The sequence below is a fragment of the Emys orbicularis genome, chromosome 6 (assembly GCF_028017835.1).
Source record: "Emys orbicularis isolate rEmyOrb1 chromosome 6, rEmyOrb1.hap1, whole genome shotgun sequence".
Taxonomy (NCBI): Eukaryota; Metazoa; Chordata; order Testudines; family Emydidae; genus Emys; species Emys orbicularis.
The window spans coordinates 48,425,526-48,437,855 of NC_088688.1; the positions used below are offsets into that span (position 1 = coordinate 48,425,526).

General features: G+C 46.1%; 1 protein-coding gene across 1 annotated transcript in view; it reads right to left on the reverse strand.

The window, feature by feature from the left end:
* The window catches only part of LOC135879846 (rho guanine nucleotide exchange factor 28-like), a 49,293-nt gene that overhangs the window by 17,578 nt on the left and 19,385 nt on the right, over nt 1-12,330 (reverse strand). The window contains exons 3-4 of the mRNA XM_065405886.1: nt 4,584-4,767; nt 2,409-2,589 (exon numbers count right to left, since the gene is read on the reverse strand). Of these exons, the coding sequence (XP_065261958.1) occupies nt 2,409-2,589; nt 4,584-4,767 (365 nt within the window). The remainder of the gene's footprint in view (nt 1-2,408; nt 2,590-4,583; nt 4,768-12,330) is intronic.

Below are 12,330 nucleotides of genomic sequence, written 5' to 3' on the forward strand. Positions count from 1 at the left end.
TGGAGGAGAGTCTGTCTGAAGGGGGGGAAGGGGCTTGGTAATTGGACAGGACAGTCACCTTTAGCAGGGTACAGAGGCGGGGGCAGGTCCAGCAGCAGGGCACATACACAGTGCAGTGACTAGTTACCCTGGTCAGTCTGGGAGGTGGTTTTCATGTTCTGTGCGTGGAGGGTGGGGGGGTTGCTCTGTGACTTTGTGGCGGGGGAGGGCAGTTACAGATCTTATGCAGCGGTCCTTGTCCTGGATCACAGAGCCACGCAGCAGGGGATCTGTAACCCTCCTCCCCCTGCCATAAAGTCACATAGCCCCCACATACACGCAGTCCCGCTCAGGAGGGCTGGCAGGCTCCGTTGAAACAACCAGTCCGCCCCTGCGAATCCTGTCATTCCTGGAGTTTAGAAGGATCATTTGCATCAGTACACTACACCCGCTCCCCACCACAGTCTGCGTCCCAGGTTTAAAACATTCCCTCGAAAACAGTAATAAAGACAACGGTGTTCATTAAGAAAATAAAACTGAATTTATTTTTTTGGAAGGAGGTGAAGGGGGTATGTAACTGGAGAGGATAGTCAACATTAACTGGGTAAAGAAACGGGGGCAGGTTCAGCTTCTCTGTACAGAAACTTAAAAGTCACTGGTTACCCTGCTCACTCTGGAACCTTGCTTTCAAAGCCTCCCGGATGCACAGCGCGTCCCGCTGGGCTCTTCTAATCGCCCGGCTGTCTGGCTGGGCGTAATCAGATGCCAGGCTATTTGCCTCAACCTCCCACCCCGCCATAAAGGTCTCCCCCTTGCTCTCACAGAGATTGTGGAGCACACAGCAAGCTGCTATAACAATGGGGATATTGGTTTCACTGAGATCACAGCGAGTCAGTAAGCTTCTCCATCTCCCCTTGAGACGGCCAAAAGCACACTCCACCACCATTCTGCACTTGCTCAGCCGGTAGTTGAACAGTTCTTTTTCAGTGTCCAGGGCGCCAGTATAGGGCTTCATGAGCCAGGGCATTAGCGGGTAGGCTGGGTCCCCAAGGATCACTGTAGGCATCTCCACATCCCCAAGAGTTATTTTGTGGTCCGGGAAGTAAATACCTTCCTGCAGCCGTCTAAACAGACCAGAGTTCCTGAAGACGCGAGCGTCATGAACCTTGCCCGGCCATCCGACGTTGATGTTTGTAAAACGTCCCCGATGGTCCACCAGTGCTTGCAGCACCATTGAAAAGTAGCCCTTTCTGTTAATGTACTGGCTGGCCTGGTGCTGCGGTCCCAGGATAGGGATGTGAGTTCCATCTATAGCCCCACCGCAGTTTGGGAATCCCATCGCGGCGAAGCCATCTATGATGACCTCCACGTTTCCCAGGGTCACTACCTTTGAGAGCAGTACCTTGACGATTGCCTTGGCTACTTGCATCACAACAACCCCCACGGTAGATTTGCCCACGCCAAAGTGGTTCGCGACTGACCGGTAGCTGTCCGGCGTTGCAAGCTTCCAGAGGGCTATGGCCACTCGTTTCTGGACAGTCAGGGCTGCTCGCATCCGGGTGTCATTGCGCTTCAGGGCAGGGGACAGCAACTCACAAAGTTCAAGGAAAGTCCCCTTCCGCATGCGAAAGTTTCGCAGCCACTGGGATTCGTCCCAGACCTGCAGCACTATGCGGTCCCACCAGTCCGTGCTTGTTTCCCGTGCCCAGAATCGCCGTTCCACAACATCCACATGACCCATTGTCACCGTGATGTCCTCGGCGCTGTGTCCCGTGCTTTCTGACAGGCCTGTGCTACTCTCAGACTTCAGGCCCTCACCGCGGTGCCGTAGCCTCCTCGCCTGGTTTATCTGCATCTGCCTCTGGTAAAGGTGGATGATAACCTGCGAGGCGTTGACAAAGGCCACAACTGCAGCGACGGTCGCAGCGGGATCCATGCTCGCAGTGCTGTGGCGTCCGCGCTGTCACTGACCGGAAAAGTGCGCAAACTGATTTCCCGCCGGCGCTTTCAGGGAGGGAGGGAGGGCGGTAGTGACGGACGGATGACGACAATTACCCAAAAGCACCCTCAACCCTTTTTTTTTACCCAGAAGGCATTGGCGGCTCGACCCAGAATTCCAATGGGCAGCGGGGACGGCGGGAACTGTGGGATAGCTGCCCACAGTGCACCGCTTCCAATGTCGACGCTTTCCCCGTTAGTGTGGACTCACAAAGTCGAATTACTGTCCTTAGTGTGGACACACAAGTTCGACTTTGCAATATCGATTCCACATATTCGATTTAAGTGAAATCGAACTACCCTCGTAGTGTAGACATACCCTAAGAAAGAGTGCTACCCAAAAAAAAAAACATATTGAGTATGAATAGCAAATGGTGCAAATTGTCAAAAAAAATATATGTTTCTATGCATTCTGCTAATTTGGCACCTACCTTGTAAAGAAAGGTTCTATCCCAGAAGTATTTCCTGAAGAGCTTAATGTCAGACTCCAGCAAACGTTCTGCGGTGTGATTAAATGTCAGTGTCAGAGTTCCTGATGAATGAACAAACTGTAGGAAAGCACACTCACTGATCTCAGCTCTAGAAATGTCAAACGAATGACTGCCCTGAAAACTGAAACAACACACTATTTAAATCAAAACATATGCTCTGTGCACAGGTTTAATGAAAATATCAACACAGAGAACTTTCTGTTGTCATTGGTGCACAGCACTTCAAAATTCTAACACTGTACAAAAAAAAATATCTAAGGCAGAAAATATAAAACATCCATGAAAAACATATCTGGGCAAACAAATAGTTACCAGTGAATCCATTCACCATAAGAAAATTCTGTTGTTTCAAGCCATCAAGATGAAAAAATGGTTACATTAGGAATAATGGCAGCAAAATAAAACAGCAACACTAAACAACATCTAGTTTTCCCTACTATTGTAAAATAGAAATAGTACCTTTTCCTGTTAATGTTGCCATATATAGTAGCGTGAAGGAACTGGCAGGCTTACTAGCCGATTACAGTGAAAAACAGACAGTGTCTCAAGGGAGCGCTGCACTGTTTGGATGTTACAAACAAATGAGACATTCATAACAAAATGTACTGTACCAGCTTTGTAAGTCATTTTCTCATGCAAATTAAAGTAGGCATAATACTCACACCAACTGTATGTTGTGCAGAGCCATAAACAAAAGAGCTCCATTCCAAAACAAAAATGTAACTGAATTCTTGCATGTATTTATTTTCTGTTCACTTGTGGCTTTTCATTTCTAATGGGGACTTTCTGATGGTGGAATATGATTATTTGGTAGTGCAGGACAATTACAAATACAATGGAGGTCCTAAACGCCATACATCTAAAACTTCAGATAATTAAGGTCCCTGGAAGCTTCAGTCCTGCAAGTTACTGGTCAGAGATGAAGCTCCCTGGCAACTCCAGAAACTTAGCCCTGCCTGGGTTGATACTCAGCTCCTTCATTTATCCAAAACTCTGTCTTACAGATGTTTCAGAGTCCTCCAAGACCTTGGTAAAAGTGGGGTTCAATTGTACTTTTTAAAACAAATTTCCTTGCCCTGGTTCCTGTCAGCACTTTAGATTATTAAAACAAAAACCTGTAAAAAGTTACTTTGATTTTCACCATTTAAACAGTGTGTGTACTTTTTCACTGCTCCTTTGCATCTCCAAAACTTGGACAATGAAAATAAACTTGCACTTTTGAGAGCAGTCGCTTTCGTTTTCTAGTTCTGGTGCACTAGCGCTAGACCAGTGTAGCAATGCTTGAATTGGGCTGCAAACACTACAGGGGGATGAATGTTTAAAGTTACTCAAAAAGCGGTTTTCAATTTACCTTCCCATTTCATGAAGCATTTCTACGAATAATAGATTTTTATAACACACTTTTCCCCACCAAAACCTGTAATTGGGACTTAGTAAACAATTTTGCTGATGCACAAAAATGAATAAAACACAACTCCCTCCTTTTTGCCACATTGGTACCGCAGGACTAACAATAGTAAAAATATATTTTTGTCATTAAATTAAGCAGATTTAACTCTGACTATACAGAAGGAGCAGCTCAGAGGAGTAAAAAAATGTGCCATTTCTACATCACTTTTCAGACTAGAAAAGTATATTAAAGGTTATAAACACTCAGATAACCATAGAAAAATAACTACATGCTACTGTACAATTTTGTGTTGAGGTCCCACAAATCCAAAATAAACAGTGATATTTTTAAAATATTAATTCTTAAAGCAACAGACTTAAGTCAGATGCCAAACCTAAACTATTTACTCCAAAAAGGACAAATAAAATAAATCCCTCATGTATTTATCTAATCAAGCCAGAGTTTAAACCAAATTTAGATTCGTATGTTTGCCATTATATTACTGTTTAAAATGTTACCAATTTTGCCACACACCTAGAATGGAAGACATATATGAAACCTTATTTTTAACAAGAAATACAAGGTTTCACACCTAAAACCACAACGCTGACAACAACCAACAGAACAGAAATAAACATTCAGTTTAAACTGTTTTGAAATAAACATTTTGCTCTTCAGTTTTAATGGCTAATAGTTTAATAGAGGTAATAGGCCATTACACTCACTTCATGAAGATTTCAACAAGTCTGGAGTGTCCATTCTGTGAAGCCAAATCTAATGGTGTTGCTCCAGCTTCATTAGGTAAAGCTAATGCCAATGGCCCACCAGGCTGAGATAACAGGAATTGCGAGAGTTTAACCAAGCCCAATCTTACTGTGAGATGAAGCAGCGTTTCTTTGCGATTAGACTCTAAAAAACACATATGTTTATTTGTTAGTAAGCATCATATAAATCTTTTTAAAGTCGGTGCAAATACAAAATACATATAGTCCAAAGATCCACTTATTCCAAAAGTTAAAGAAAATGCTAGGAGTCTGTATTTTCTACATCTCAACTCTCTCTGTGTACAGCACCTAGCACAACGGGGCCCTGATTGCTAACTGGGCCCTCTAGGCTCTACTATGCTACAACTTATAAAGAACAAGGCAGCTTTCCAGCTGCTTTGCGTTGCCTCAACAGCACAAAACAGCCACAGCTGGGACCAAGAATCTAAAGCAGTTTCTTTACAAGGCATGTGATTTATCCAGTAAGGCTGTTTATAAGTACAGCAAAAGATTCTTAATGATGCAGACATGCAGGTAAAATGTACAGGATGCATTTCTTTCATTTCTCTTTTCAACATGGTGGCTTCACCTGCCTGTTTTTCCTCTCACCTGCCTCTTTGTTCTCTGCTTTTTAACATGTAAACATCAAGGTCAATGGAGGGTGAAGCTTAAAAGATAACAGTGAACAAGATGGACTGAGTCTCTTTCTGTCACGTCCTACCCTCACACTTCATAAAGAAAATGCTCGGGCAGCAAATAAATAAATAAATAAAAAGTGGGCCTGCAGCTCAGATTTTTCTTCCATTCTGTTCTACACAGGTTTTTAGAGTGCACCTATAACTGTAGTATCTGAGTTCCTTCCAGCAATGTGACTACACATCTGTCACATGCTGGTTGTTCTCTGATCCTCTACCCAGAGGGAGAAGCATGTGTAGTGGAGATACTGGTAGGTTGGTTTTGGTTTTGGTTACATATACCTGTTGCTATGTGTTTGCGGGGGGAGGGCAAGATCAAACCAATATGCCTTGCACTGGGAGCAGGAAGTGGTGAGGTTTGTGAGGGAGGGAGTTCATTCCGCAGTCTCGGCCTGAAGAAGTTTCGGTCTCTGGCACAGATGAGCTTTACTCTTATTCTTGAGAGTTCCATTATGCCAGAGGAGTGAAGCTGACGATCACAGTCTTCATCCTAGAGCTTTAACTGGTATGCTGGGCCAAGCCATGGAGCACTTTAAAGATAAGGACTGAGAGACCCTGAACTTGATTCAAAATTCTATGGGAAGCCAGTGTAGAGAGTAGAGGACAGGTGTGATGTGCTCACAGTAGCATGTGTTGTTGAGGAGACATGCTGCAACATGTTGTACTAGTTGATGTTTCCTAACTGCTGAAGGTTTCATGCCCAGGTATAGCATATTGCTGTAGTCTAGACGAGAGGTGAAGAAGGCATGAATAACTGAGGCCAGGTCTTCATCCAACAGGGTGGGACTGCGTGTCCTATACAACTGGAGATGGTAGGGCGGCAGGGAGGAATAGCTCAGTGGTTTGAGCATTGGCCTGCTAAACCCAGGGTTGTGAGCTCAATCCTTGAGGGGGGCATTTAAGGATCTGGGACAAAAATTTGTCTGGGGATTGGACTAGATGACCTCCTGAGGTCCCTTCCAACCCTGATATTCTATGATTCTATGAAAGCTCTACTCACAGAGAGCTCAGCAGAGCAAGGAATCCAAGACTACAGATTGAACTGATCAATTGTGAACCTTCAATCAAAGGAGACTGCACCTATGCCTGCAAACTCCTCAAAATATTTTCCTCTGACCAGCATCTTGCATTCTGATTTCAACACGGAGTTAAATGAACAGCTAGAACTATTAATATGTTTGATATTTCAATTTAGTCAGTCTATAGTCCTCATAACAACAATCATCAAAGTCCGAAGGAACAAAAATCTCATTTTGGACCCACTGGTTTATACAATTCAATTTCAACATTATCTCATCAAGTATATCCATTTTTCTGAAATAAATAGGATGAAATTCAATAAGGACAAATGCAAAGTACTCCACTTAGAAAGGAACAATCAGTTGCACACATACAAAATGGGAAATGACTGCCTAGGAAGGAGTACTGCGGAAAGGGATCTGGGGGTTATAGTGGACCACAAACTAAATATGAGTCAACAATGTAACGCTGTTGCAAAAAAAGCGATCATCATTCTGGGATGTTGTGACGTTATTGATTTGAACTCGGACTATATAGAACATGGTTGCAACCAAAGTCCTGTAGTGGCACCACATCTTGTATAAAAGGGGTCAAATGAGGTGTCTAAGACAAGGTTATGGTTTGCTGGTTATAATTATGCTGTCTATATGTGTGTATCAATTTTGTAGCTGAAGTTATGAATATTGGCTCTATATTGTCTGTATTTCAAACTTATGCTATGCTTCTGGGAAACATCCCAGACAAGTTGGTGTTAGCTCTGCCTAGCCTGCTTGATGGCCCATTAAGGACCATCAGCTATACAATTGACCCATTGAGAGAAGGCAGATACGCCTTGCAACTCAGCAAAGTATGCAGGGACTTGCCCATGTGACTCCAGACTCCATTTTGCTGTAATTTTCCACAGTAAGGCCTGATCTACACTATGAGTTTAATTCGAATTTAGCAGCGTTAAATCGAATTAACCCTACACCCATCCACACAACGAAGCCATTTATTTCGAAATAAAGGGCTCTTAAAATCGATTTCTGTACTCCTCCCCGACGAGCGGAGTAGCGCCAAAATCGATATTGTCATTTCGAATTAGGGTTAGTGTGGCCGCAATTCGATGGTATTGGCCTCCGGGAGCTATCCCACAGTGCACCATTGTGACCGCTCTGGACAGCAATCTGAACTCGGATGCACTGGCCAGGTAGACAGGAAAAGCCCCGTGTACATTTGAATTTCATTTCCTGTTTGCCCAGCACAGGAGAGCACAGGTGACCACAGAGAGCTCATCAGCACAGATAACCATGCAGGCCGATAATCGAAAAAGAGCACCAGCATGGACCGTACGGGAGGTACTGGATCTGATCGCTATATGGGGAGAGGATTCAGTGCTAGCAGAACTTCGTTCGAAAAGACAAAATGCCAAAACTTTTGAAAAAATCTCCAAGGGCATGATGGAGAGAGGCCACAATAGGGACTCAGAGTAGTGCCGTGTGAAAGTCAAGGAGCTCAGACAAGCCTATCAGAAAACAAAGGAGGCAAACGGTCGCTCTGGGTCAGAGCCGCAGACATGCCGCTTCTACGCTGAGCTGCATGCAATTCTAGGGGGGGCCGCCACCACTACCCCACCTCTGACCGTGGATTCCGAGGTGGGGGTAATCTCAACAGCCACACCTGAGGATTCTGCAGATGGGGAAGAGGAGGAGGAGAGGAAGAGGAGGACGACGATCTTGCGGAGAGCACACAGCCCTACATTCTCCCCAACAGCCAGGATCTTTTTCTCAGCCTCACTGAAGTACCCTCCCAAGCCTCCCAAGCCAGTACCCAAGACCATGACCCCATGGAAGGGACCTCAGGTGAGTTTACCTTTTAAAATATAAAACATGGTTTAAAAGCAAGCGTTTTTTAATGATTAATTTGCCCTGAGGACTTGAGATGCATTCGCGGCCAGTACAGCTACTGGAAAAGTCTGTTAACGTGTCTGGGGATGGAGCAGAAATCCTCCAGGGACATCTCCATGAAGCTCTCCTGGAGGTACTCCAAAAGCCTTTCCACAAGGTTTCTGGGCAGTGCAGCCTTATTCCGTCCTCCATGGTAGGACACTTGACCACGCCATGCTAGTAGCAAGTAATCTGGTATCATTGCATGACAAAGCCTGGCAGCGTATGGTCCCAGTGTTTGCTGGCATTCAAGCAACATCTGTTCTTTATCTCGCTGTGTAATCCTCAGGAGAGTGATATCGCTCATGGTAACCTGGTTGAAATACGGGAATTTAATTAAGGGGACAGAGGTGGCCGTTCCTACTGGGCTGTTTGCCTGTGGCTGAAAAGAAATCCTTCCCTGCAGTTAGCCAAGCGTTGGGGGGAGGGGGGGAATAGGCGCTGAGCTTTTCACCTTTGGCTAGCAGGGATCTTCCCTGATACCAGCCACGCGGTGGGGGGAGGGGTACAGCGATCATCCCAGAGAATTGGATGGGGGGGTTTAGTTTGTTTTCTGCTGCTGAAGGTTAACAGGAAAACCGCAGCAGTCAACGGGCTTTGCTTGGTATGTGGGAAAGGAGGGCGCAGAAGCCGAAAGACAATGGCTTACCATGGCCGCATGCAAGCCGAATTCTGTTGCCCGGACCTGCGTCTGTGATCTCTAACACCAAAGCCACAGGCACTCAATATTAAGATGGAAAATGCGACCTTGTACTGAAATCACATGTGCTATGTAATGTGAATAGTATTTTTCACCGTGAAAGAGTATAAGCATTGTTCTGTAAAATGTATCTTTTTTAAAACTTCTCTCCTTTTTTCCATCCCTCCAGCAGCTGCAAATTTTTCAAGCCTCCCTCCTCCGTCCCGAAGGCTATCTCAGATAAGGCGGTGGAGAAAGAGGACGCGAGACGAGATGTTCTCGGAAATAATGGAATGCACCCGCAATGAAAGAGCTCATTTGAATGAGTGGAAGGACATGGTATCTAAGTACAGGAAAGATGCCAGTGAACGTGAGGTCATGAGGGACGCTCGAGATGAGAGGTGGCAGGCTGCAACGCTGGGGCTGCTGCGTGATCAAACGGACATGCTCTGGCGTCTGGTGGAGCTTCAGGAACGGCAGCAGGATAACAGAGTGCCGCTGCAGCCGCTGTATAACCTCCCTCCCCCCTCACCATGTTCCATAGCCTCCTCACCCAGACGTGTAAGAATGCAGGGGGGGAGGCTCCGTGCACCCTCCCACTCCACCCCAGTGGACAGCCCAACCAAAAGGCTGTCATTATATTGAATTTTTTCAGTGGCCTTTTACTTCCCTCCTATTCTCCTCCCAAACCTCATCCGGGTTACCTTGTCGGTTCTCTCCCTATGTTTATAATCAATTAATAACGAATACATGATTTTTAAATGATAGTGACTTTATTTCCTTTAAAAGCAAGCTGTGATTTAAGGGGGGAGGGTGGTTTGCTTACAGGGAATGAGTCAATCAAGGGGGCGGGTTTTCAAAAAACAGAACTTTCACACCGTAGCCTGGCCAGTCATGAAACTGGTTTTCAAAGCTTCTCTGATGCGCAGCGCTTCCTGGTGTGATCTTCTAATTGCCCTGGTGTCTGGCTGCGCATAATCAGCAGCCAGGCGATTTGCCTCAGCCTCCCACCCCACCATAAAGGTCTCCCCCTTACTCTCACAGAGATTGTGGAGCACACAGCAAGCAGCAATAACAATGGGGATATTGGTTTGGCTGAGGTCTGACCGAGTCAGTAACGAGTGCCAGCGACCTTTTAAACGGCCAAATGCACATTCTACCACCATTCTGCACTTGCTCAGCCTGCAGTTGAACAGCTCCTGACTCCTGTCCAGGCTGCCTGTGTATGGCTTCATGAGCCATGGCATTAAGGGGTAGGCTGGGTCCCCAAGGATAACTATAGGCATTTCAACATCCCCAACGGTTATTTTCTGGTCTGGGAAGTAAGTCCCTTGTTGCAGCCGTTTAAACAGAGTAGTGTTCCTGAAGACGCAAGCGTCATGAACCCTTCCCAGCCAGCCCACGTTGATGTTGGTGAAACGTCCCTTGTGATCCACAAGTGCTTGCAGCACCATTGAAAAGTACCCCTTGCGGTTTATGTACTGGGTACCCTGGTGCTCCGGTGCCAAGATAGGGATATGGGTTCCATCTATCACCCCACCACAGTTAGGGAATCCCATTGCAGCAAAGCCATCCACTATGACCTGCACATTTCCCAGAGTCACTACCTTTCGTAGCAGCAGCTCAGTGATTGCTTTAGCTACTTGCATCACAGCAGCCCCCACAGTAGACTTGCCCTCTCCAAATTGATTCCCGACTGACCGGTAGCTGTCTGGCGTTGCAAGCTTCCACAGGGCTATCGCCACTCGCTTCTCAACTGTGAGGGCTGCTCTCATCTTGGTATTCTGGCGCTTCAGGGCAGGGGAAAGCAAGTCACAAAGTTCCATGAAAGTGCCCTTACGCATGCGAAAGTTTCGCAGCAACTGGGAATCATCCCACACCTGCAACACTATGCGGTCCCACCAGTCTGTGCTTGTTTCCCGAGCCCAGAATCGGCGTTCCACGGCTATAACCTGCCCCATTAACAGCATGATCTCCAAAGCACCGGGGCCCACGGTTTGATAGAATTCCATGTCCATGTCCTCATCACTCTCGCCGCCGCGCTGCCGTAGCCTACTCCTCGCCGCCTGGTTTTGCAGGTTCTGGTTCAGCATAAACTGCACGATAATGCGCGAAGTGTTTACAATGTTCGTGACTGCTGTCTTGAGCTGAGCAGGCTCCATGCTTGCCGTGGTATGGCGTCTGCACTGTTCACCCAGGAAAAAGGCGCGAAACGGTTGTCTGCCGTTGCTTCCCTGGAGAGGGGAGAGGATGTACCCAGAACCACCCGCGACAATGTTTTTGGCCCCATCAGGCATTGGGATCTCAACCCAGAATTCCAATGGGCGGAGGAGACTGCGGGAACTATGGGATAGCTACCCACAGTGCAACACTCCGGAAATCGACGCTAGCCCCGGTACATGGACGCACACCGCCGAATTAATGTGCTTAGTGTGGCCGCATACATTCGACTTTATACAATCTGTTTCCAAAATTCGAATTATATAAATTCGGATTAATCCCGTAGTGTAGACATACCCTAAGAACAAAGAGGTGTTCTTATACCTGGAAAAGACTATAAAAAGGCTGATGCCTCGTCTCCATCTGGTCTTCAATCCTGCTTCTTACCTCTGGAGGGACTTTGCTACAAATGGAAGCTCTACACAAAGGACTGAATGACCCATCCCAGCTGGGGATGTACTCCAGAGACTTGATTTAAACCTGCAGTTTATTTCATCACTGCTACAAGCCTGAACCAAGAACTTTGCCATTACTGTATGTAATCAATTCCATTTAACCAATTTTAACTCTCATCTATATCTTTTTCCTTTTATGAATAAACCTTTAGATTTTAGATTCTAAAGAACTGGCAACAGCGTGATTTGTGAGTAAAATCTAATTTGTATATTGACCTGGGTCTGGGGCTTGGTCCTTTGGGATTGAGAGAACCTTGTTTCTTTTACTGGGGTATTGGTTTTCATAATCATTTGTCCCCATAACGAGTGGCACTGGTGGTGATACTGGGAAACTGGAGTGTCTAAGGGAATTGCTTGTGTGACTTGTGGTTAGCCAGTGGGGTGAGACCAAAGTCCTCTTAGTCTGGCTGGTTTGGTTTGCCTTAGAGGTGGAAAAACCCCAGCCTTGGGCTGTAACTGCCCTGTTTAAGCAATTTGTCCTGAATTGGCACTCTCAGTTGGGTCCCGCCAGAACCAGCATCGTTACAGATGTATTAGCAGGAGTGTTATAAGCAAGACACAAGAAGTAATTCTTCCGCTCTACTCCACGCTGATTAGGCCTCAACTGGAGTATTGTGTCCAGTTCTGGGCACCACATTTCAGGAAGAATGTGGACAAATTGGAGAGAGTCCAGAGAAGAGCAACAAAAATGATTAAAGGTCTAGAAAACATGAC